Source organism: Pristis pectinata, chromosome 15 (genome assembly GCF_009764475.1).
Source record: "Pristis pectinata isolate sPriPec2 chromosome 15, sPriPec2.1.pri, whole genome shotgun sequence".
NCBI classification, from domain to species: domain Eukaryota; kingdom Metazoa; phylum Chordata; class Chondrichthyes; order Rhinopristiformes; family Pristidae; genus Pristis; species Pristis pectinata.
Window position 1 is genome coordinate 9,820,759 of NC_067419.1, and position 27,222 is coordinate 9,847,980.

The 27,222-nt window shown below is 42.6% G+C and overlaps 1 protein-coding gene across 1 annotated transcript in view; it reads left to right on the top strand.

Moving 5' to 3' along the window:
* The window catches only part of LOC127578251 (contactin-1-like), a 659,394-nt gene that overhangs the window by 299,541 nt on the left and 332,631 nt on the right, over positions 1–27,222 (top strand). Inside the window, 3 exon segments of the mRNA XM_052030032.1 lie at positions 14,405–14,531; positions 14,876–15,048; positions 25,722–25,817. Coding sequence (XP_051885992.1) covers positions 14,405–14,531; positions 14,876–15,048; positions 25,722–25,817 — 396 coding nt within the window.

Consider the following 27,222-nt stretch of genomic DNA (forward strand, 5'->3'; position numbering starts at 1 on the left):
GGTTTTTGTCTTGCGGCTGTAAAGGATGTGAAACTGTTTTAAGAAATCAAACAGATGGCAGTTCTACATGGTGCTCCCTCCATTGTGAGTAATTAACAGGCATCTGTGCCTCTGTGATTCAAGTCTTAATTCAATAACTTGCAGTTGCAGAAGATGGTGGACAATCCAAGAACACAAGCTTGTGGGTAAGTAATTCTGTTCAGTATGATGGCTCCTTCATCTGTCTGTGGTTCACACATCAGCTTCACTAGTTTGGTTCAAGCAAATATCCTATTATGTGTGTGGCAGTCACTTTCTTAACATCGGGACCTTCCAGATCACAGTTTATTCGTTTGATGGCTGCAGAAAGGCGCTTGGTTCACCTGGACAATGTTACCAAGGTTTGTGTATAGTTACTGGTGGCATTTGGTATTTCCAGAAGGAATAAAATAAGTTTATCAATGGGTAGAAATGACTTTGTGTTGCACATCATGGTTCATTCGTTGGAGACAGAAGACACTGCAGACGCTGGAATCTGGAGCAACAAACATTCTGCTGGAGGAACTCAGTGGATTGAACAGCATTTCCACAGATCCCCACAGTTGCTGCTTGACCTGCTGAGTTTCTCTAGCAGATTACTTGTTACTGGTGGTTCGGTGGTTAATGTGCTGGTTGTGAGTGCTATTGATTTCAGGAATAAGTTAAAAGGGTGCTGCTGGTGAGAGGACATTGAAATAAATTGACTGCCCATTATTTACCCAAGGACAAGCAAGGAACACATCAGTTAATAATTGTGAACAAACCATCAGTATTGCTGCAATAGAAATCTCACATCATGCTGTGTGTGTGTGAAGTTGAAGAGGTTCAGTATTTGCATCAGTGAATCTCCAGAGGTGGCTTAGGACTTGTGCAATCTCCTGCAACTGCTGAGAGAGGGAAATTTCCTTGTGCTGCAAGCATTAAAGGCGAGCAGAGGTATTTGCTGCCAGTTAGTTATCACATCTGCACCCTTTGTGGGACTGATTCAGCATAGGTGGGCATAAATGGCAGTGATATTTTTGCACCTGTTGGCGCTTGCAAATAATGATAAATTTCTTTTACTGCTGAGTAACCATTCAACCAAATTCACATGGAATGCAAAGAGAAAACAGCTATTTTCACCTCCTGAACCTTGTTTCATTAAATATTCCAATCCTTCAATTAAATGTTCACATTTTGTTCAGGCTACTAATCTAAAAAGAGCAAAGTGACTTGAGTGATCCTAAAATTTGTCTTTAAATCCTGACTGTTCTCCACGTTAATCACTCTTTGTTCAAAGAAATTCTCTGTTGTTTCTAAGTTGATGTTTATTTTTGCATATGTGTGATACCCTGTCTTTTTTTTAACCAGTATAAGTGTATTTAACCCACTTAATGTTTTCTTTGCAAGAGGGATGTTCCCTTTCCCTCCGCTGCCACCTCGCTCCCCAACTGTTCCACCTCCTGCTAATCGGCATCTGACAGACGAAAGGCAATAGATTTATCACAACGTGGTGACATCACCACAGAGTCGCTCATTACCCAGTGCTGATAATTCCCAGTGTTTCTTAGCAAAATATTAGGCTTCCGCCTTCCTGGCTGCTGTCCTGATGTGGTTTTGCAATTAATGACCACTCTAACAGCAAAGTGAAGATGGAACCTTGGGTAGATTGCTGACATTTGAGCAAATCATGTTGTCTACACATAACTCGCTCTTCCTGATTGTGTTGCTGATACACAGCAGTGCTAAGTGTGCAGATCAGCCTCTTGATATCATGAGCCTCCCAGAGGAGCAGTTTGTCTTGAATTCGCCAGAGATACCAGAGCAAGAATGTGGAAGCCCGCATAAACAGCAGGAGTATGACACTCACAAACTGACGCCACCTTCTCAGCAGGCTCTTCCTTGCCCCATCTGTAGCAGATTCGACAGGTCCCAAATTGGCTTCATCAGTCACCTCGCGGATCCTGAGGAACTGCCTAAAAAGAGGAAGAAGAGGACAGAGTATCACTCTAGATACAGGTAGGAGTCTGATGAGTCTGATGCCTGGGCTATTAGTCACCTGTGGCTGAGTGATTGCATTTAAAAGTATTTTACTCATAACTTTAAAAATCAGGATTCTGAACTGTCACCAGTAGGAGCAAGGAAGTATTTAGAGACACACGAGACTGCAGATGCTGGGATCTGGTGTAACAAACAATCTGCTGCAAGAACTCAGCAGGTCGGGCAGCATCTGTGGGACGAAAAGAATTGTCGACGTTTCAGGGTGAAACCCTGGACGAAGCAGATACCTCCTGATGCCAGGAGCTTGGATCTCAGTTGAATGTGGCTCCTAATTGAGGCTGACACCCGTCTTAGGAGTACTGTTAATACAAGAACTGCCTTCGGCTGTGAAATGCCAGCCCCACTTTCCTATTAGTGTGGTACAGTTATTATTCCCAGAAGATCAGGGAGCCTCAGCTAATATTCCTCCTTTAATGTGAGTCATCAAACACAAATGAATTGGTTATGAACTTTTCGGTGGGATTTTGCATGTATATTCAGCATTCGATTTGCTCAAAGAATTCCTGTTCCGCTTATAAAGTAATTCATTGCGTGTAGAATACTTTAGTGTGTCTTGAGGGCTTTCTGTTTCCATCGTATTATACTTCAACAGTAAAATACTAATCAAAGTCATAGAATGGGAGGAAGTAATGGTAAGGTTGTAATCAAAGGGAATGAGCCAATTTATCTAAGCAAATGGTTGCTGCTTGAAAGACTTAATAGAAAATAATTTTTAAATGAGGTACCAATTTATACCATGATGTACTCAAGGTTTGCTCGTTCATTCTCTTGTATTTACTCGTGAGTGGTGGAGGTGCAATGAATCGCCAGCTTCCCAGTGGCAAGCCAGCAAAAGAAGGGCAGAGGACGGCGTAGAAAATAGAACAGCACAGCACAGTGTGGGCCACTCAGCCCACGATGTTGTGCCGAACTATATGAACACCTCCTCCATGATCAATCTAACCCTCCCCTCCTGCACAGCCCATAACCCTCCATTTTTCTTACTTCCATGTGCCTATTTAAGAGCCTTTTAAATGTCCCTATTGTATCGGCCCCTACTACCAATCCTGGCAGTGCGTTCCAGGCACCCACCACTCTCTGTGTAAAGAACCTGCCTCTGACACCTCCCCTGAACATTCCTCCTCTGACCTTAAACAGATGTCCTCTGGCTATTACCGCCCTGGGGAAGAGGTGCTGGCTGTCCACTCTGTCTATGCCCCTCATAATCTTATACACCTCTATCAAGTCACCTCTCATCCTGCATCTCTCCAAAGAGAAAAGCCCTAAAGCAGTGCAACAGCTCAGGGCAACAGTGCAGCAGCTGAGAATAGCGTGCAAAAACCAAGGGCAACAGTGCAGTGGCTGAGGGCAGCATGCAACAACTCAGGGCAACAGTGCAACAACTGCTGATTGCGTGCAATGGCTGAGGGCAATGGTACAGCGGATGAGGGTAGTAGTATGCAATAGCTCAGGGCAGTAGGCCAAGGATTGGGGCAACATTGCTGCAACTGAGGGTACAATGCAGCAGGTGAGGACAATACAGCTGGCCAAGGACACAATGTAGAAGCTGTCAGCAATGCAGGAAGTTAAAGCAGTAGTGCTGTTGCATTATGAGGTTGCTTGAAAGGTTAAACCAACACACTTTGGCTAGAAACTGATTTGTACTCTTAAAACTTGCCTCAAAATTCAGCATCACCTGAGAATGAAGACATTGTTCACTCATTGCACAGGGACCAAGTGGGGAGGGTGGACAGGTTTGGAGAGGGGAAGTGTCTGGAGATCGGAGCTCTGCTGGCGGGGCTCGAGTGACCAGAGATTAGATCAGAATCTTGTGAGCGATGAGAGGGAGGAATTGTAAGATTGGTGCCAGAGAGGTTGTTGGTGTTGACGCAGTGTGGGAGGTGTTCTGTTGACAGTTAGAGAGCCTGAGCAGCTACATCAACAAAAATGAAAGAAGACCCACCCAGGAAGTTTGTTGGAATTGTGGCAAAAGGCTTGATGAGCATCAAAACAGTGGCATACGGTAGAATGTCAAGCTCCATTGGAAAATCTGATCCCTCTTTTCCCAACTGGGTATCTTACCATTCCAAAGACATTGTCACCCAAGGAAACCCAAAGCATAGTGACTTCTATTTGGATTTAAGGAATAAAGTGTTCCTGCCAAAAATAAATTGTGCAAGTCCGAGATTCTCATGGAAGGAGGGCAGATAATGGCAGACTGCTGTTAGTGTACTGCCACTGTTAGGAATTACTTTTAATTAGTCCAGCTTTTTTCCAGTTATTGTTGAGATCTTCCAGTGACAAATGTGTGACCAACTGTGATGGGTCAAAATGTTATATCAGTGTTGAAGTTTATCTTTTGCAAGAAAAATGGAAAATAACAAAATTGTGCAGGGTCAGAACTGCTATTAGAAATGACAAAAAGATGAGCTTTCGACAACCCAAAGCAAAGTGGCCTGGAAATTAAATCTGTGCCTGACTCTCAGTGCAATCTCTGGCAATGCACACTCTGGGTGCCTCATAAGCTGGAAGCAGAATCATAGGCAAATTCATAGAACGTAGAACAGTACAGCGCAGGAACTGGCTCTTTGGCCCACGATGTTGCGCTGAACTAATTAAGGTAATGACACGTAATCCCTTCTGCCTGCACATGGTCCGTATCCCTCCATTCTCTGTACTTTCACGTGCCTGTCTAAGAGCCTCTTAAACGCCTCTGTCGTATCTGCCTCCACCACCACCCCGGCAGCACATTCCAGGCACACTCCGCTCTCTGTGTCAAAAAAAAGCTTATCTTGCACATCTCCTTCCCTCTGACCTTAAATGCATGCCCTCTAGACAATTCAACGCTGGGAAAAAGATACCAGCTGTCTGTCTCAGCCTGTCATAATTTTACAAACTTCTATCAGGTCTCCCCTCAGCCTCCACCACTCCAGAGAAAACAACCCAAGTTTGTTTAACCTCTCCTTAAAGCACATGCCCTTTAATCCAGGCAGCATTTTGTTACTTAACGCCCACTGAGCTGCAGGCATCAGTCATAGCCCTAATGATACATCACCAGTTGCAGAGAAGGTGGGGCAGCAAAGTCCTTGGGACAGTCTTCAGGGTAGCAACAACTTGAAAGACAAGGGCAGAGTCAATGGTCCAGGGTTTTAACATGCAGCATTTCACGTACTCCCACACTTAGGTGAGTCATTTATACTCTTAGCTTTGCAAAGGGGACCAAATACAAGCACCGGACCTTGATCTGCAGGAGCAAATGACTTGAGTTCTAAGAGTATATTGTAGATACCTATAGAAGCCAGTGTGCTGGACAAAATGAGTGTGGACACCTGCTTAATGTAAGTGCATCATAACCTGTTTTAAAGGCCCTTTTTAATCACATTAAGATTGTCCTGTATGGGATCTGAAAATAAATGCTCACACGTTCTTTGCATCCCTTGAGGCCTCTAAAAGTGCTGTTTTTCCCTTAGCTCCCCCCACTACCTCTACTCCACTCCCTTCTCCCACTAATTTGTTGAGATGCTCCATGGAGCATGTTATGAACATTAGTATGCTTCAAGAGTTCCCCTGCTGACCTTGACTGACTTTTGAAAACTTTTTCAGCTGGATAAAGCTGTTAACATTATTAGAAGTTACTTTTGGTTTAAGATGACATCATCACTTCCTATTGGGAGTTTTGCCACAAATGAAGTGCCCCATTGGATGTGTGTGAAGATCTGCTTTTCCCTTTTTATGTTTGGAGTGGAAGAAAGAAAATTGACACTTCAGTAAGCTCAAGGAAGTGCAGAAACTGAAGCAGAATTCTGGAAATATCCCCTGCAGCTGGAGATCACAAAACGTCTTTGATCATCTCAGGGACGCAGTGTGCTGAGGAGAAGTCTCGTTTATTTAATGCAAATGAAATGCTTAGGGGTCTTGGGAAATATCCTGTTGGATGATTAACTCTTCATCAAATTCTTTGATTTCTTGAAGGCTTTGTAAACTTTAAAGAGTGGGTAGAATTTGTCAGATTTCACCAGAGTGATACACTTATAAAATATTGAATAATGTTATCATGTAGGAAAATCTTCTCTCTTCTCCCAGCTTCTCTAGGACGTTGCTTGCAACCACTATTTCTCAATGCAGCTCATGTTGAGGAGTGGCAAGCTAACATGCAAATATCAACGGGTTCCAAAGCACAGTTCCACGTGAGCAGGAAGAAAGGGTTTGTAATCCTCATGACTCGAGTTAACAGTGGCGTTGGTATGGCGGCACAGTGGTGCAGCGGTTAGTGGTGCTGCCTCCAGCTCCAAAGATCCTGGTTCGATCATTACCTGAGGTGCTCTGTGTGTGTGGAGTTTGCATGTTCCCCTTGGTTCTTCGGTTTCCTCTCATATTCCAAAAACGTGCTGGTCGGCACGTTAATTAGTGACTGTAAATTGCCCCGAGGATTAGCGGAGAGGGGGAGGGGGGTGGCAGAGGGAGAGTTAATCGGAATTGAGAGGAAACGTGGGACTAGTGTAGATGGGTGGTTGAAGTTCAGCCCAGACGTGGTGGGCCGAAGGGCCTGTTTCCTTGCTGTGTAACCCCATAAACAATAAGTTTCCACATCCAGTGAATGGTGCAGTGGGCTCTGATTGTTGGCAGTGCTGAGAAGGTCTTTTCTATCCATAAGCATTGATTGCCATTGGATAGAGTTATTGGATGGTCAGTTCACATTTTTTCTAAGGATTTTCTTGAAATTTCAGAACTGAATTTCACATTTATTTTTGTATTAATATTACATATCGAAATTTATTTGGAAGCCAATTCTTGTTACACTGCCATGTTGTCAGATGTAAAGCTCTGGTTGACAGGACAGCAACCTGATACGTTTGGCTTGAGGAATGACAGCATCTTTCCTGGACATTTTCAGGCTCTCTCCCTTTGTAGTGGCAGTGGATAGAAAGTGCTCAGTCTCAGTGAGCAGAGATTCCTCGATGTTGGGAGTTTGTGCTGTCTGAACAGCAGAGCACAAATGCACAGCGGCATGTAGAGTATATAAGGCAAGCCTGGCACTGATGGACAGCTGCTTCCAACTTGCCTCGTTCGTCTCCTGTGCCTTGCAATTTTGTTACTTTTCTTCAAGCAAAAGCCTTGGAATGGTTGCATTTAACACTATGCAGTACACATAAACCAGATGTCATTGAAGCCTGTGGCATTGTTTGATTTATTCCATACCAGTGGGATTGCAAGCCATGGAAATGAGATCTGTCTCCCGGTTGGGTGGTCCAACTGTGGCTCCATGATGTCGTGATTCTCAGTCACGTGCATCTCACCTGACTTGACCTGGATTGTTCCATTGTTGAGGTTATGTTAACGGTACAAAATCATAAACTCATAACTCCAACATTGAAGGTGTGCTATCTTTTGAGGATGTGTTCACCTGTCTTTCTCTGTCTTTTGGGAGAACATTCAGAAGAGCTGTCCATCACTTCTGTTGGCACAAGTGAAATGTTGGATTTTGATGCTCCATTAAATCCAGTGCTGGAAAACGAGGGCAGAAATGTTTGTTAAATGCTGCAGTTGCTTAATAAGTCGTGATCCACTCCTTCCTTCCCTGTAGCTCCATCATTTAATCAGATTGTGGCTGACTTATACCTCATTTATCTTACTAGCTCCACCTGACTTGTGGCCCCTTGTTGAGTAAAAACCTTTCAATCTCAGTCCTGAAATCTCCACTTGTCCACCTGATGCAGGGAAAATACTTCCAGATTTCTATTTCCTCAAGAAGATGGCACCAGAGAGCTTGCTACACTCTGTGACACGGCTTGATGTTGACGGTCTTGTCAGTTGTTTAACAGCAATTCATAAATAGTTGTATAGTTTTACACCAGGAGCTGTAACTCTTGAGCTGTGCTTCATTATTAGGAGCACAGGGTAGATCCATAGTTAATTGATGTTTGACAGGAATATTGTATCACTGATTTTTTTTCCCTGTGTGACATTATTATCCTGAAGTATAGACTTTTGCAATGTCCAGACATAAAATATAAGGTCCTCTGTGTATCAGATAAGTAGAGATTACCCGTAATGATACACTTGGAGAGCTGTGTAGCACTGAAAATGAAAATATTAAAAAACTGCAGATGCTAAAACAGATAATGCTGGAAAAGTTCAGTAGATCAGGCAGCGACTGCAGAAAGAGAAACAGTAAATGTTTCAGGTGGAAGACTCTTCGTCAGAACTGATGCACAGAAGCAGGCTCTTTGGCCCATCATGTCCATGGCATCCATCAGGCACCTATTTACACTAATCAAACACTAATCCTATATTTTTTTATTCTCCCCATATTGCCATCAACTATTTCCAGATTCTGCCATTCACCTACACACTAGTGGCAATTTACGGTGACTAATTCCGAATCAGAATCAGAGTCAGGTTTATTATCACTGACTTGTATGTCGTGAAATTTGTTGTTTTGTGGCAGCAGTACAGTGCACAGACATAAAATTATTGTAAATTACAAAATAAATAAATAGTGCAAAAAAAAGAATAACAAGGTAGTGTTCATGGGTTCATGGATTGTTCAGAAATCTGGTGGCAGAGGGGAGGAAGCTGTTCCTGAAACAGTGAGTGTGGGTCTTCAGGCTCCTGTACCTCCTCCCTGATGGTAGTAACGTGAAGAGGGCATGTCCCGGATGGTAAGGGTCTTTAGTGATGGATGCCACCTTCTTGAGGCACCACCTCTTGAAGATGTCCTCAATGGTGGGGAGGGTGGTGCCCGTGATGGAGCTGGCTGAGTCTACAACCATCTGCAGCCTCTTGCCATCCTGTGCACTGGACCCTCCATACCAGGCAGTGATGTAGCCAGTCAGAATGCTCTCCACTGTACATCTATAGAAATTTATACGAATTATAATTAACCAACCAACCCACCTATCTTGGGGTGGTGGGATGAAACCAGAGCACCGAGAGGAAACCCACGCAGTCACAGGCAGAAAGAGTAAACTCCACACAGGCAGCACTGGAAGTCAGGATTGAATCCAAGCTGCCGGAACTGTGAAGCAGCAGCTCTACCAGCTTCATCTTTATGCAACCTTGGTGATTACGCTAAAATGATCAGGGATTTTACTGACACTCTGATTCTTGAAAGCAAAACTTGAACTGTTTCTAACATTCCCAGCAAACTTTGAAGTTGCTGCCACTTGCTAGAATACATGTTCTAAACTTCGAAGCCCAACATTGTGCCTGAATTTTCAGAGCCCCTGTTTTGTCTTGGCAAACGATGGCCAGTGAATGGTTGATGGTTAATGGTTTGTGGTGTGTGATCAGTGATTAGCGGTGTATGGTTGATGGCTAATGTCTTGTAAAATGAAGATTCAACATTTAGGATCTGGGCAACTGGAACTTCATTCAGAAATAGATTCCTGGGAGGTCAAGCATCCAGTAACTGGTGAAGCTTATTGTTTGACAAGTGGAACTGGAAGCTAAAAATCAAGGCCTCACTTGTTTGCTCAGTGAGTGCAGTTGTACCTTAAATCCGCAGTGAAACTCACGAGGTGGATGCTGACTCAGTTTGGAAGACCAATGACTTGAGATGTCCTGACGGAGGCCATTTCACACCATCATTCTTTAAACCGGATAGAGTTCAATCACTTTTTGATGCTTGGAACATAGAGGCAGAGCTTCTGGCTGATGTGCCTTCTGACTGCTTCGTAAGCTGATGTTCAGTTTCAGTCAGTGTTCTGAGATTGCAAAGCATGAATTACAACACAAGAATTAAAATGCATTATTCAAGTAAGAGTTCAGACCTTTGTCAGGTGACAGTCTGAATAAAGCATACAGGCTAGCAATTGGTTTGGCAGCTACTGATCTGAGGTTTAGTACAATGACAGCTTAGCCACTTACAAGGAGAAATCACTCAGTTGTTGTGAGTACACTTCTCAATCAGTTTATTCCTGTGGTATAAGACAGGATTGTGGTGGTCTTGCTGCCAGACCTCTCTTCAAAAGTTGTCAATGTTAGCTTCTGAGTGCGTTCTGTATTTACAACTGCAGAAGGTTCATAAGAGAGTATTGCTGAAAAGGGTTTCAGCAACAATGGATGTGATACATGCCTTCCTTAATTGTAATCGGTATGCTGAATTTGAGAGCGAGCATTTATTACCCGATCACTAATGCCAACTGCAAACAGTTAGGCTGGTTTTTCATCTGCAAAGTTGTGGGTATTATTGGAGTGACATGGATCAGTGCAAACTATGGCATTATGTTAGGTCAATGTGGAATTGGGTATTTCGTGGGCTCTTCCACAAGGAAATACTGCGTTAGAATTCTGCTTTCCAATCCAGCTATTTAATCTCGTTTCCATTCCTTTATTTTTGACAAACCCACTCTACCTGTCAGTACTTGGTGTACTTTTCTGAGAATCAATGAAGGTGGTTTGCTGAATCTTTCTTCACCCCTGATGTAAGATTCATCAACACAGTGAGGGCAGGATTTTGACGCAGCCACACCCACGTCTGCATGTCTGATTTGGACCAAAAAGAACTTGATATTGTGTGGGAAGAAAATGATGTCCTGTTCAGCAGACTGCTCTTCCATAACCAAATATGTAAAGTTGACCAATTATTATTTTCCAAATTCCATGCTCCTTTTATTTTGCCATTCTGGAGTCTTGGTTTTGCATCTATGCATGCAGTAAGAATACTGTTGGTCATAGACACGTCTTATTAAAGTTGTGGTAGAACTCTCTCCTTGAATAAGTTTGAGTGTAACTTGATCCTGGTGCATTAAATTGAGCCTCATCACCAAAGGAGATTGCCACTGTTTGTGTGTGTACAATATTGGATGCCTGGAGGGATCGCTGATGTGACAGAACTCAAGTGCTGGCCCAGCTTCCTTCTCTCTCTGACCTGCCCCATTTCACTTTGCCACCAACTACAAAAGCAGAGGAAGTTCCCATTTCCTGCACCTGTTCTCTTTTTGCTTCGTTGTTGCAAATCTCTCCAAAATACAATGACATGAAATCAGAGTGAACATCACAGCTTGGAGAGGAAATAACAAAAGACATTAAATCAGATTGTACAACTTGCCCCTGACTGCAACTGCAAGGTCAGAAGATTAAATGTGGATCTCTTTTCCTCACTTGTTATTTCAAAGCCCCTTAATACATGAATATATTCTATTAGTATATGTGTTCTGTGCATGAATAAGTCAGGTTTTGTTAATACATCTGAGCAGCTGACACAAATCCCATTCAGAAACTCTACAGTATTCTGAAGGTAACAATTTCTTAGAACTGGAAAGGAGGAATATTGCAACTTGATTTTAAATAAAAATGGATTGATATTCACTTATAAACATTCAATGTGTTTGTACAAATCTCTGAGGTCCTACTATAACAAGATATTAACCCACATTTTTCTGTTGAAGCAGCGGAAAAATATCTTAATTCAGAAGTTAGAAGAGGTCTGTGCATTAATATTGTAGGGCATAATTTTAGTCTATAAACCTATTAGAATGAAATATGAGCTTTTAAGGCAGCTTCATATTTCATCATCCCTTGTGAGACTTTTCTGTTATGATCTGAAAATACATTATTAATTTCTTCCATCCAGAGCTGATCTCAAGAGCTTTAGTATTAAGTCGAACAGTCTTTGGTGGCTCTTCTTATTCACATTAATCCCCAGCTGCTGCTGGTATACAGAAAGCCTTCCCATACACTTACTGCAGGGAGTGAAACATGGGCCATTGTCATTCACAGGTCAGATGGAGTTATCATAACTGAGCAGTGTTTCTAATACCTGTGTGGAATTTTCACATTAACCTGTTTCAAATAGAATACAGGAACACTATTCTCGACTTCCTTTTTCTCTGAAACTAGCATCGTCTACAGTGAGCTCTTGGTATGAGCCATCTCTGGAGTGGAGCTTTGGTCATTACCGACCCATCACAGGTGGTGGGGCAAGCTTCTGAATGATGAACATTGGCTGGAGTGATCTTTCTATGCTCTGGGTTAGTAACAGAACGTTAAATAAGCCCAGCAACAAAAGTGGATTTAAACAAAACTCTTTGGTCCTGCAGAGGATAAAAACAAAGGATAAATGATCAAAGCAAAATTCTCAGGGAGAGGATTTTAATATGTGAATCTCTGCAGTAAAAATTTTACAAGCTGCACAGTGTGAAATCTCACCAACTGTGTTCTGTGCATTCAGATTGTATGCAAGAAAAATCTCTTTGTTGTAGAATTATGTTTAATGAAGAAAACTGAAGATATATGAATCTCGGATTCAAACATGTGCAAGTTTTGAAATGAATGCTGATGGCAGCAGGAGTTGATTAATGCTCTGGTGTGATCTCTGCCCAGGATTACAATATAACCATTAACCTGTTGTTTTAAGCAGGATTAATGTTAAACCAGATTTGGTTAATGCCAATTGGAACATCTCATTACATCTCTGAAATCCTCATTTAGCTTCTGAACTGAAGAATACCTGTCACAAAACCTTCAGGTACCTCTAAGAAGATTTTTGAGACTGTTCTGTGCCACAGAGGTGACCATTCGAAGACTTATAAATAAGGATGTCAATCAACTTTCTTTGTTCTAAATTTAGTTACGGCTGAAAATAGCATTTTGACAAATATCTGGTTAATAAATGATACTGAAGAGGTGTTCTCCTTTTGACTTTTATTCCAAAACTGGCATAATAAAAAGTAAATGAATTTCATGATAAGCTAGTGCTTCAAAATCAGGTGCCAAATATAATTACTTTATAGTGATGTCAGCACTGATTCCAAGTGTCACAATATCGCTATGGGATAAACAAATGCTTGGACTGTTCAGAAAACCTAATGCAGATTTTGTGTCATATTTCCATAGCATATTAGGGTGATGGATTTGGCAGGATGTTTCAATATTAGTCAGAAGATTGCAAACAAGGAGAGCAAAGTGTTTCTGCGATGTTCCTTATGCCGAGTGTTTCCATTCCACCAGGAGTTACTCATACTGCACAGTTAAAGCTACTTTTCCCCCGAACTATCATTCTGATTGCTTCGCTTTCAACTTTCCTTCTGTCAGGTCATCTCCTGATTACAATTTTGCTGTGCCCAGGGCACTCAAACCTCAAAGCACTCAATGTTGTCAAGCAGAGTTTGAAGTGGCCTCTATGTCTTCCAACCTTTCTGGGGTGGGGTGCAGGGATTGTGCATTCTTTGAAATTCTACCCTTTGAGAATCTCGTTGAACCAAGTTAACTCGTGAACTGGGTTGGGCCAGAAATGTGGAAATGGAATCGAAGGACCTTTGGAAGATCAGACCTGGATGATTCCAATGAGGAAGGTGGACTTGCACCATCAAGAATGAAACTTAAAATCCATTGAGTTCAGATTGTCAGCTCAAATGTTGATTGCACTTTGTCTTTGTTGTGAGATTCAGTCTTATAGATATGAAAGTAGTAGAATAAGTCTTTACTCATTTCATGGCTTAAGAAGGTCTAAGGCGCACATTGCATATGATTGCATTCTGACCAAAACTTGATATGTACACAGTTAATACTGAATTCAATTAAATGATTATGTCTCTTTGTGTAACGGAGATTAAAAGTATTGCAATGAGAAATCACCAAAAATGCTGTCTTCAGTGAGTCCATAATTGATATGCACCTCCCATCTCCACCTCCATCGTATCACAGCACCTGTCAGCTTTGTCCCACTCTGGTGCTCAATTTCTCCAAAGCTTCCCTGCTGGAGCATCATTTGCCTGGAGGATATTGTGATGCATTAACACTAAGGTTTGGTCACTTGTTTAGGGAGATCCAATTTACAGATTTAGAATAAAAGTCATCAGCTCAATATCTTGATGCTTCATACTTGTTGGACATGTTATGGAAATTCAGAGTCTAACTCATGACGTTTACAGAAGTTCGCCACCATCTGGCTGGTTCTTTCTGAAGGAATGTGAGCTGAATGTTTATTGGGCAAAGAGTTGTGTGTTACAGAACATTATTCATGAGAAATGGGCTCCTTTGAAGGGCTGAGTCCAAAGTGATTGTCTGAAGTCAGTAGGAATTGTTGTGTCTTCAGTGTGGAGGGAATATCGGTAGAAAGCAATGAGGAACTGCAGCTTCTTGGTACTCCTTTGGTGTATGTGTTGCCATGGAAACAACTAGGTCGGGACCAGCATGGTGACAAGCAATTCAAATGGTAAAAAGAAAGGCAATGAAGGTGGTGTGTTGGTGTATCAGTATTGGGAAAGGAGACAATGAGCAGGTAAGTGGTGATACCCTCCCAATGGACCAGATCAGACCAGCACAGATGTAAACCTTGTGCTACTTTGAATTGTAAGACTTGCCACAATGTTTCTTCTCGGTGCTGTCTCTTGGCTATAATAGCTATGTGTTGTAATTGCAGAAGACAGCAGGCAGTATGGGCCAGTGTTCGAAGAACAGCCACTGCCTACCATCTACCCAGAAGAATCCGAAGAAGCAAAAGTGTCACTAAACTGCCGAGCTCGTGCAATTCCTTCCCCGGTCTACAGGTAAAAGCAACCTTATGCTTAACTGTCTGGCGTTGAGTGTCCAAAGCAATGTAGCTATATACGTTTAGTGTTGATATTCAGAACTATATCAAACATACTTCAATTTATGTTCCCTTTTACCTTTCCTAATCTGCTGTTGACCTCATTTGATTATCAGGTGAGTGCTGGAATGATATTGACTTAGCCACTGCTTTCATATAAAACGTGCACCATGTACACTGGCACAGCTTTCATTATGTGTATCGTAACTGCAGGAGTGTTTTGTGGTCACTGCTTCCCCTGTCTGCATGGTCCTTTCTTCTTGTTTACTACACATTTGCAAACATGCTTCATTTGTGTTGTAGATGGAAGCTAAACAACCGTGACATTAATGTGGACGATACTCGCTACAGTATGATCGGTGGCAACCTGGTTATCAACAACCCGGAAAAAGTGAAGGACCGTGGCAAGTACCAGTGCCTAGCAACAAACAAATACGGAACCATCATCAGCAAAGAGGCCAAGCTGCAATTTGGATGTACGTACTGATCTCCAAACCAAGCCAATCTTGCTAAGTAGATTTATGTGCTCACTCATGTTTGCCACACTTTCTCTTGTATATTAGTCAAGGCTTTGTGGAAGCAGTTTGTCTATTGAGTGAGAACGTTGCGTGTTCAAGGCCAACTCCTTCCGAGATTTGAGCGCATAATCTGGACAGCCCTGATGGGTTACCGCACTGTAGAGATAGTCTTTTGACTGGGATGTTGAGTGAAGGCCCAATCTCTGTACTCTGGTGGGAATAACATATCCAGTGCCACTCGTAAAATGAACAGGCAATTCTAGAGTACTGCTCATTTATCTGTCAACCAATAAAACTGGAAAGAGGTGATGATCTGATCATTCAGCTCATTGCTCCTTGTGGGATCTTGCTGTGATCAAATATGTTGTTGCATTGTGCATCTGACAAACAGCGACTGTATTTCAAGAAGTAGTTTATGGGCTGGGACGTCCTTTGGTATAAAGTCTTTCCTTCCTGAAATTGTTCCTTACACAGCATGGAATTGCATGGTATATTCAGATTGGAAGCAGGCTGTCCAGTCTGTGAATCCACTCAAGCCTCCTCCCATACTTCCTCCTCTCTCTCCATCACCATAGCCCTCTATTCCCTTTTCCTTATATGCTTGCTGAGCTCTTCCATAAAATTCTCTGATGTTACTCACCTCCATTTTTCTCTCCAGCAGTAGGTTCCACATGCTCATTATTTTATTTACAGTCTATAGCAAAGAAACAGGCCCTTTGGCCCAACTTGTCCATGCCAACCAAGATGCCCACCTAAGCTAGTCCCATTTTCCTGCATTTGGCCCATATCTCTCCACACCTTTCCTATCCATGTTCCTGATGAACACCCTCTATTGATCATCAGGCTCCTTAAGTTCTGCTTGTCCCCATAAATGGAAACACTTATTAGGTCTCTTTTGTCAAACCTTCAGTATATTGAGAAAATATAAGAACATAAGAAACAGGAGCAAGAGTGGGTCATTGGGCCCTTCAAGCTTTCAGGACCTTTCACCTTAGTCATAGAACATAGAAAAACTATAGCACAATTCAGGCCCTACGGCCCACAAAGCTGACCTTCTACCTCAAATACCATATTCTTCCACTATCTCCATATCCCTTGATTCCTTCAATATCCAGAAATCTATTGATGCCTGTTCTGAATGAACTCAGTGACTGAACCTCCACAGCCTTCTGGGGTAGAGAATTCACCATCCTGTGACTGACAAGACTTCTCCTTAGTTCAGTTCTAAATGGCTTGCCCTTCATTACATGATCCCTCGACCAAGAGAAACATCCTCCCCGCCTCCATCCTGTCAAGCCCTCTCAGAATTTTTATTTTAGTTTCTTACCTCTTATTCTTCTCAGTCTTAGAGAGTAGAGGCTAAATCTGCTCAATCTCTACCCGTATGACAAACCTTCCATCCCAGGGACCAATCTGGTTAATCTTTGCTGAACTTCCTCTGTAGCTTTAGCTAAGGGGACCAAAACTACACACAGTGTACCAGGTGTGGTCTTAAATACCTACTTTAGGTCACTCCCAAGCTTTCTTCTAGAGAAGAGATCCAAACAGTTCACCTGTTTGTGGTGGCAATAATTTTGCTATTATAGGTTGAGCGAGCTAGTGCTTTTCTCTTTGGAGAGAAGGAGGATGAGAGGTGACTTGATAGAGGTGTACAAGATGATAAGAGGCATAGATCGAGTGGACAGTCAGAGACTTTTTCCCAGGGTGACAATGGCTAACACAAGGGGACATAATTTTAAGGTGATTGGAAGAAGGTATAAGGGGGATGTCGGGGGAAGTGTTTTACACACAGAGTGGTTGGTGTGTGGAATGCACTGCCAGCAGAGGTTGTAGGGGCAGATACATTAGGGACATTTAAGACACTCTTAGATAGACACAGGAATGATAGAGAAATGGGGGGCTACGTGGGAGGGAAGGGTTAGATAGATCTAACAGGATAAAATGTCGGCACAACATTGTGGGCCGAAGGGCCTGTACTGTGCTGTCGTGTTCTATGTTCTATAACACCCATCTGTGTCTTCTCTGTTCGTATCTTCTCCACTACCTCCAGAAAAATGCAGTGAGTGTAAAATATTTCCATCCACCGCATTATATCAATCACAGTCACCTATGCAGTGTGCTTACTACGCCTGATTACCGCAACTATTTCCCAGTGATCTCTGTTCTGGCTGGGAATTGCATTGCCATTAATTGCAAGCCTTCATAATATGCAAAAGTGAAACATGAGAAGACCCCTACATTGAATCTAACTAAGTCTCAATAAGAGGTTTAGCATATTCTCTATTTTACGGTTTGTTTTTCTAATACAGACTCCAGTGCTTGGCTGACTTCTTACGGCTTTATTCACCTTATAACTTAACTTCTAGTGATTTGTGCATTGTGGTTCCACCCACTTTGTTCCACTCTGCTTAGATTTTTATTTCCCAAGTAACATATAATCCTTTTATTTTAGAACATTGGAACAGTACAGCATAGTACGGGCCCTTCAGCCCATGATATTGTGCTGACCTATATAAAACCTACTCCATGATCAATTAACCCTTCCCTCCTACACAGCCCATAACTTTCCATTTTTCTTACATCCATGTGCCTATCCAAGAGTCTTTTAAATGTCCTGTTGTATCAGCCTCTACCACCACCCCTGGCAGTGTGTTCCAGGCACCCACCACTCTCTGTTGTGTAAAACAAAAACTACCTCTGACATCTCCCCTAAACTTTCCTCCACTCACCTCAAACGGATGTCCTCTGGTATTGGCCCACTGCCACCCTGGGGAAAGGATGCTGGCTGTCCACTCTAGCCATGCCTCTCATGATCTCGTACACCTCTGTCAGTCGCCTCTCATCCTCCATTGCTCCAAAGATAAAAGCCCTAGCTTGCTCAACCTTTCCTCATAAGACATATTGTTACAGTTTCCTACCTAAAAGGGAACCACACACCTTTGAATCTATCAATCTGCAGTCACAATGTATACTATATATAAAAAACAGTCATAGTCATTCATACCTCATTCAGGTCAAGGAGAGAGTGGTTCTCTAGTCTCTGGAATGCCTGGCCTGTGGACTGTGTGGATGAAAGCCAGTGATTGACAGCTCTGTGACCAGGAGCTTCCCATTCTGGGCATTGATTTATGGATTCAGTTCAACAAGCAGTCTGAAACCAGTGGAAAAATTGCATTCTGTGCAATTTTCAGTAGGGAAAATTGCATTGTGTGCAAGAAATGAGTAGATATGGTATTGTAGAATGGGGTTCGTTGTCCTTTTGAGATTCTGCCAGGCACTTGTTCAACTGTAGGCTTGTTGTCTGATCCTTGGTCTCAATGTACCTGTGGTTCGTGCTATGACATAAAACATATCACAGCAAGACAAGCTGCATTGGACAATGTGGTTATTTGGCCATGGTTTTATTTCATATTTTATAGTTACAGTATTTTCTTAACAATATAGGAGGCTATTCAACCCACGTCTATACCAGCTCTCAGAGAAATCCCATCAATCCCATTCCCCCATTTATTACCCTGTAATCTATTGCCCCTTACATGCCCATCAATTCTTCCCCTATTCTCCTGCCACCAGCCTACACTAGGGGAAATTTACAGTGGCAGATTAATCTAGAACCATATCTTTGCCATGTGGGATGAAACTGGAGCATCCAGGGGAAACCCATGCAGTCACAGGGAGAACGTGCAAACTCTACACAGACAGCACCGGAGGTCAGGATCGAACCCGGGTCGCTGGAGCTGCGTGGCAGCAGCACTAACTGGTGCAGCACTGTGCCCATTGTACCTACCTAGATATTGAAGCGATAAGGTTATATTTTTGATTGGTAGCATCTGGGAGATTGACATAGTGGCATGATCATTGACTCTAAACCCAAACGATATAGCTGGTTTAAGTCAGAACTTAGCCACACCCATACTTTCCAGAGAGTCACGGAAAAGCAATGGAAGTTTGCTAGGGTCTTAACATTACTTCTGTTTTAGCAGAGACCTGCAGAAATAATGGTTAAGAAGGGATCTGATGCCTTTGGAAAGTGACGGAAGAGGAAAACTGGCATTTCTCTAGTGGTTGATCAGGCATCTCAGAAAAATATCACATGCAAATATAAGTTGGTTGAAGTTCACTGCCTTGGACAGACCCCTTTATACCGAGATTGCTCTTGTGAACATCTGAGTCCCCTGATCACTTATCTGAGGGTTTTTTATATTGCACACAGCTGGTCAGTTTTCAGTAACATAAGCTGTGATAATTCAATGACATCCTGGCACCTTTCACCACAGGCCAGGGGGGAATGTTGAAGAGAAATGCCCTTGAGCATTTTATGTGCTCTTCTTTATTTCTTTTTGGAGTTCGTAGACAAATATCTCAAATTAAATGACGAAGGCAGGGCAAGGCAGACACAAGTTCAATGTAATGGAAACACAAGAGACTGCAGATGCTGGAATCTGGAGCAACACACTAAGAGCTGGAGGAACTCAGCAGGTCAGGCAGCATCTACAGAGGGAAATGGACAGTCAACGTCACGGGTCGAGACCCTTTGTCTGGACTCCAGGTCCAGTCACAGCTGAAGGATCTTAACATCGACTGTCCGTTTCCCTTCATGGTTGCTGCCTGACTTGTTGAGTTCCTCCAGTGCTTTTTGTGTTGCTTCAAAGTAATGGAAGAGATGTTTTCTCTCTGAACAGAAATTTTGATGTGGGGTCATCAGTGCATGGAACAGACTCCTGGGTGCAGCAATGATTTTTAAATTGTCCCCTGTGACAAGTTATTTGCTTTATTATCCAATTTGCAACAGGCGTAGTTTGCCTGTGGGATAAAAGGCACTGATGCACAGACCACACTTGTCCTTGCTGAATGGAGACCAAAGGCAGGTTCCAGGGAGAAATCAGATTCTGCAATAGAAGCACTTTTGCTGCTTGGAGCAAGGATGAGCTTGGAAGAAAGGAAATTTTTTCTGCATCAATCCAGAGACAGTCAAACATGAAAACAGACCCTTTGGCCCACAATTCCATGCCTACCATCAAGCACCCATCAACACTAATTCCATATTTTATTCTCCCCCTCTCGTCTCATCTCTTGTACGTCTGAGCGGATGATGAAGTGGCCCACGTCAGTCCCCACTTATTCCATCGTCTGTGTTCCAGAAGACCTCTTCCCCTTTTTCCACTTTGGAGTCTGTATTTTGCCCTTTTGTCTATTTGGTGACTACACATCTCTCCTAGAGGGTTGAATGAATCTGACTCGTAGCTTTGTTGCCATTATTTCAGTTCATTTTCAATGAATCAGTATTGAAGTAGCTCGATCAGTTTAAACTAAATTGAGGAATTTTTGTCAGAGACATAGAACAGTACAGCACAGGAACAGGCCCTTCGGCCCATGATATCTATGCCGAACATGATGCCAAATTAAACTCAATATCTTCTGCCTGTACACGATCCATATCTTCCATTACCTGCATATAATCATGTGTATAACAGCCTCTTAAACGCCACTATCGTATCTGCCTCCACACCACCCCTGGCAGCCCATTCCATGCACCCACCACTCTCTGTGTCAAAACAAAACTTGCCATGCACATCACCTTTAAACCTTCCCTCTCTCACCTTAAATGCATGTCCTTGAGGATTTGACATTTCCACCCTGGGGCCATTGATTGTTTGCCAGTCTATCTTCAAGTTGGTCTGAAATAAAATAATTTTAATGTTACCGTCCAGGATGACATGAAATAATACTCGCACACAGGAACCAGTTCGGTATAATTTTGGAGACATTGTATTGTAATTTGCATATTATTTTAATCATTAAAAGTTATACTCAGTTGTGAACTTTTTATCTGGAGCCAAGTATTGTCATACTTTTGCAAGCCATACCTGGTGTGATACTAATCACCAATTGAGCCCCTTCCTGTGCTGTGACATTCTCCTGTGAGCCGTACTCCTTTCTCTAGGTGTCTCGGTACAATAAAGCACACAAAATAAAGATGGGAGATAGATTTTGAATCCACCGGCAATTTTCGTCCAAACTGGTTTCTCATTTGTCACTGTGTATCTGTCAGGTCGGCCTCGTGGAGAGTTGTAAATATTGTCCCCCAGCTTCTGATCATGTTACCCTCTGTTTACACTGTGCACTAAGGGATAGTCATTGATACTACACAGTAACCATCACTCATTGTCTATTGGGAAAGGGGAGAAGAGGATTTGATGGACATTTATGTACTCCGAGCCTATCCAAGATAGAACACGTCTCCATGATTTGTTCTGGTTATTTATTATCCTTTGCAGTGAACATGAAATTTGATATCGAATCAATTGTGCTTAACAGAGGGTCTATCAAGCAGACTAGAATGCAGCAGAGATGTGGTTCAATGGTGAAACAAAAACCATAAAGCATCCTATCTGGAGCATCCTATCTGGATGTATCACGGCTTGGTATGGCAACTGCTCTGCCCAGGACCACAAGAAACTGCAGAGAGTTGTGGACACAGCCCAGCGCATCACGGACACCAGCCTCCCCTCCTTGGACTCTGTCTTTACTTCTCATTGTCTTGGTGAAGCAGCCAACATAATCAAAGACCCTACCCACCCGGGACATTCTCTCTTGTCTCCTCTTCCATTGGGGAGAACAGGAGTCTGAGGGCACGTACCACCAGACTTAAGGACAGCTTCTACCCCAGTGATAAGACTATTGAATGGTTCCCTTATACAATGAGATGGACTCTGACCTCATGATCTACCTTGTTGTGACCTTGCACCTTATTGCACTGCACTTTCTCTGTAGCTGTGTCACTTTACTCTGTACTGTTATTGTTTTTACCTGTACTACATCAATGCACTATGTACTAACTCAATGTAACTGCACTGTGTAATGAATTGACCTGTACGATCAGTATGCAAGACAAGTTTTTCACTGTACCTCTGTACAAGTGACAATAATAAACCAATACCAATGCCAAATACTCAGCAGGTCAAGCTGCATCTGTGGGAAGAGAAACAGAGTTAGCGTTTCAGGTCAAGGACCCTTCATCAGAACTGGGAGGGCGAGAAAAGAAACTCATGAAGCTGCAGGGATGGTGAAGGAGGGGGATGTCTCTGCTGGGGTAAAACCTCTCAGAGGCAAAAAAGAGGGGAAAAAATTCAAACAAGCTGAGCCAGTATCACAGAAGGACAACTGATACAGAGAGAAATCAAGTTACTTGAAGTTGTAGAATTCAGCATTGAGTTCAGAAGCCTGCAACGTGCCCAGATGGCAGATGAGGTTTTATTTCTCAAACTTGCGTTGGGCCTTGATGTAATATTGCAGGGGGCCGTAGACCAATTGGTCACGTAGGAGTGGGATGGAGAATTAAAGTGGCAGCTTACAGGAAGCTCGGGGCTGTCCACTCTGTGTTTAGTCTCGCCGATGTATCTGGAACGCTGCAATGTGCCCAGTGGTAGTTGAGTGAATCTGTCTTTTTCCTGAGTCAATAGAAAGTGTTTCAGTGTTCTTTGCTGACGTTGTGTATTTAATTCCATCATCTCATCCAGAGTGACAGAAATCTAATGGCCTGGACTTCCCTGGAAAAGGGCAGTGGTTCCGTGCGGAGCTACCAGCTTTTCTCAGTGTCGGTACCTATCATGTTTCAGGGCTTTGTTGTGGATGCGGAAGTCCCAAGTTTGCTGGTCAAGCTTCCCTTGGCTATTTCTGTCCCTGGATTCACTGTAGTGTCTCATGGCGGAGCTAGATCTGGCTGTGACTTACTACAAAAAGCATAAGTACTTCCATCCCTGAATCCAGCATCCAGACTGGACATTCTGCTCCTGGATAAGACTAGGCCAGGTCACCCATGGGAGATTATAGGACGGCTGGGAAGAGAAAGGAAATTAGGGCAAGATCTTTTTTTTTAGCTCTTTATTTGATTTTTAATGCTTTTCTAGTGTTTCCCACTTGCAGCTTGAGTCATTCAAGTCCCTCAACACTGGTCCCAGTCCCATTCAAGTGAACTCTGGCCCAATGAAATTGAAACTCACTTCTCTCACAGCAACCTTTGAGCTGCACGTTCAGCTCTTTGACCTTTTTGTCCCAATGCCAGTTTGCACGTGGCTTCTCCTAGCTTTGTGCACTGATATTAAGAACATTGTGTGAGACTAGGATGGGGCTTGTCTGTAGAGCTTTCCGTAGTTGAATGGCTGTTGTTATATGTAGCTCTGACCAGGTTTTAGAAAGATTCCATGCAGATGGACTTTAAAAAGAGCAGGCACATTGAAAGAATAGCTTTGGGTGAAGAAAGTACTTTAGTCACTTGATCCTATAACTACAGAGCTCCAAATCTATCATTGTAACATACTTCTGTATTAAATATTCCAGAATCTGGTCTTGGGCACGCCTCCCTGGCAATTTGCTCCTGTACTAACTCACCTGCAAGTGTTGGGGTGGGAGAGGTAGTCTTTTGGGAGAAGACTATAGAAGTTATTGTCCATATTTGCTGTATTTTGCTTCAAGGGACCACTGTTCAGCAGGCAGAACATTAGTCATGCTACAGGCAAGATAAAAGACAGCAGTCTGGCACCAGTGTTCCAGTATCGTCCCTGGGGATGAATAAATTCACTCAAAAATCCAAGTGCTTGGTGAATGTTTGCACATTCACACATCTAAAATGTCAACAGAACATAAGAACACTTGCATTGGTTTCTTGCCATTTCAGGTACAGAATATCTTGAAAGATTTGGTTAGAAACTTCCACAGTGATGCTCCGCTATCCACACTGGTTTAGTGGCTATTTTGTCAAGTGCCTCAATGAAAATGGTGCTGCATGATTTAAACCTGTCTTCATTCTGATGGGAACATCAGTCAGAGGGAGGTCTCACGTCTATGCAGCAATAGGTGCCTTTTTTTGCAAAGAAAATAAAATCTAGGAGCGGTATGTTTCATTCAAAGTTTTCTCCCAGCTTTGATTGGGAAGAGAAACCTCTTGTTGTTTGCGTGATGGAATCCATGAGTCCTAATTCAGTTCAAGTCATCTTTATCCGTCATTTGCGAACAGGTCATTTGTGTTAATGATTGTTGACAGCTCTTGTCTCGGCCTTTCGGTTGAAATTCTGCCCAACAGCTGTGGGGAATTCAGATGGGCCTTATTGTTAAGGGTCCCCTTCAAAGATGCAAACAGGTTTCCATAAAAGCAAAGAGAATCATAGAAAAATGTACATAGAAGGAGGCTATTTGACCCATTGTGCCTTTGCATCGGAAAAAGAGCTCTTCAGCTTTATTCTCCCCCCCCTCCTCCCCAGCACTGTGTCCATAGCCCTGCAAATCACTGTTCTTTAAGTTCATACCCTCGTCCTGTTTAAATGCAATGAGGGTTTTACCAATCTTTCAGGCAGTGAGTTCTAGCTTCATCTCCCCTCCACTTCTTCTATCAATTAATTTTAAATCGGCATCCGTTGGGTTTTGACCACCCCCTACTGAGAGAAATGGGTCCATCTTAGCCCCTCATAATTTATGCACCTCAATAAAGTCTCTCTGCTTGAAAGAAGAAGACCCCAGCATATCCTATCCTATCTTTACTCAGAGCTACAAATTTGCAAGTCCCGGCAACATCCTCGTGAAGTTTCCTCTGCACCCTCTCTGGTGCAGTCAAATCTTTCCTGTTATGTGGTCATCAGGACTGTTCACGATACACAAGTTGTGGTCTAATTAGTGTGGTATACAGTTTTAGCATAGCCTCTTGTTCTTGTATTCTATGCCTTGGTTAATGCAATCCTCGATGCCTTTTTAACCACCTTACTGACCTGTCCAGCTACCTTTGAGGGTCTGTGGGTAAACACTCCAAGCTCTCTCTGTTCCTCAGCTCTACTGAGCAACCTCCTATTTACACAGGTTCTTTTGCCTTGTTGATAACCCAACACCTCACACTTTTCTGAATTAAATTCCATTCATCATTTTCCTGCCCATCTACCCAGATCATCTTTACCTTCCTGCAGTCTGAAAGCTTTCCTCTTTATGGTCAATCCCAATTTTAGTACGATACGCAAAATTTTTCATCTCATCTCTACATTTAGGCCCTCCCTGGGTTGTGAATTTATGGACACCCGTACCAATGAACCAGCCGCAACAGATGGGAGCTGGGTGGAGCCGAGCAGAGCTGGGAGCACTGAACAGACTCACTCACTGAGTCGGGGAGACCGCCTGGCGGCCGCTCTTCCCATGCCCACTCGTTCTCCCATTACGGCTGTTTGTGTGATCCTTCCCCGCACCCTGTTTCTCTTCATTTCTGACAAATGAAAAATTCAGGTTACAAACATTCTCTTTTGTAACCTGGGGACTGCTTTTTAGAGAAAGCATAAGAACTAAGAAGAGAAGTACATTTTGTTTTCAGGAGCAGCAGCAGTTGCTGGGGAAATTCTTGAGTCATATTGACCATCGAAGACCATCAGTCAATGACAGCAGGATTGAAATGCCTTGAATTGTAGAAAATTAAGCTGTTCCCTTAACTAAAATTTTAACCAAAATGAAATTGAAAATCAAGTGGGGCATAAATTATCTATCAGGCTGTCATCACACTGAGGTTTAAAATAAAAGGCGGGGGAGTTTAACTCTTTGAAATTCTACTTGTTATTGTTTTTGAGTAAAAAAGACGTTTTACTATCTTCCTCTTGCAGATCTTGAGAGGTTTCCGACTGATGAGCGTCAAGCTGTGAAGGCAAGGGTAGGAGTTGGTGCAATGCTTTTGTGTGCTGCCCCTCCACATTTTCCAGGTAATTCCACAATTCCATGAATTCTGTGCAGATTAACCTTCTTTTAAATTTCAGCTTTCTTTTGCTACTCACCTCCCACCAACTCCACAACACTAACCAATCCATCCCATCATATTCTGGCTTAGATAGGATCCTGTCATTGTCGAGAGGATGCTGAACTTCACAACTCATTATGCTGTTAGGGGGATAAGTTATGGTTATGTAGAAAGCAGATTAACCCAGTGATTAATATCTTGTATCATTGGATGTGACCCAATAAGTTTGAGATTGCTTGCTTCAAATACTGTGAAAGCTGGCTTGTGGCATTTAGCTCTAGCACCTAATCTCTCTCTTTCCAAGGGATTATGGGAATTCTGTGGGTCTGTTGTAATGTTTAGTTTGATAAATGCAGATATTTTGATGCTTTTTACAAGTATTGCATTGTTTTGGGATCTTGTTGCAAGCGATTAAAACCTTAAATAAAAAAAGTCAGTCTTAGCAACAGTGACTGCGAAATGCAGTTTGTTGTAAAAACTATCCAATCATCTATTTCCTTTAGTGAAAGGTGCTCATGTACTTGGGCGGTTTCATATGTGACTCCAGACTGAGCAGTGTGGTTGACTCTTCAATGGCCCAGCAAGCCACTCCATTTGGGGAGTGATTATTGATGTGAATGAATTATATAAAACAGAAGTATGAAGTATTTTTACTATATACCTTTCATCTTGCTGCTTGTTACCTTTTGAATAGAACATTTTGAACATTTACCATTTTGAGTACAGCACAGGAACATGCCCTCTGGCCCACACTGTCTGTGCTGACCTTGATGTCGATCCAAGCTAACCTTTAGAGGTAAACTTCAGGATACAAGACAGTGGATATTGCTAGGACTGGAAAATTTTAGCTTTGGATAAAGTTTGAATAAGCTGGGGTTATTTTCTTCAGAAACGAGACTTAATACAGGTGGTAGATTAAATAGAAAGAAACTTAGTTCCCTTGGCAGAGGGATCAAACACCAGGAGGCATAGAGTTAAAGTAATTGGTAGAAGGATTAGAGGGGAGATGGGGAAATGTTTTCTTTGGCGAGATTGCAGTGGGGGCTCTGGAACTTACTGCTTAAAGAGGTGACAGAGGCTGAAGTCCTCATCATATTTAAAAGGTGCCAGGATGTGTAACCAGCAGGGCTGTGGACCCAGTGCTATAAAGTCTGGAGAATCCGTTCTAATTCTGGGCTTGGTTCCTGCACTAAGAAGTGTGTTTCAGCTCTTACAACAGAATAGAACATAGAACAGCACAAGAACAGTCCCTTCAGCCAACACTGTTGTGCTGGACTAATTAAGCTACACTAATTAAGATTTCTGAATCTTAATTAGTGTAGCTTATTGATTTATTTATTTTTGTGACTTGTTAGTAATTTTTATGCCTT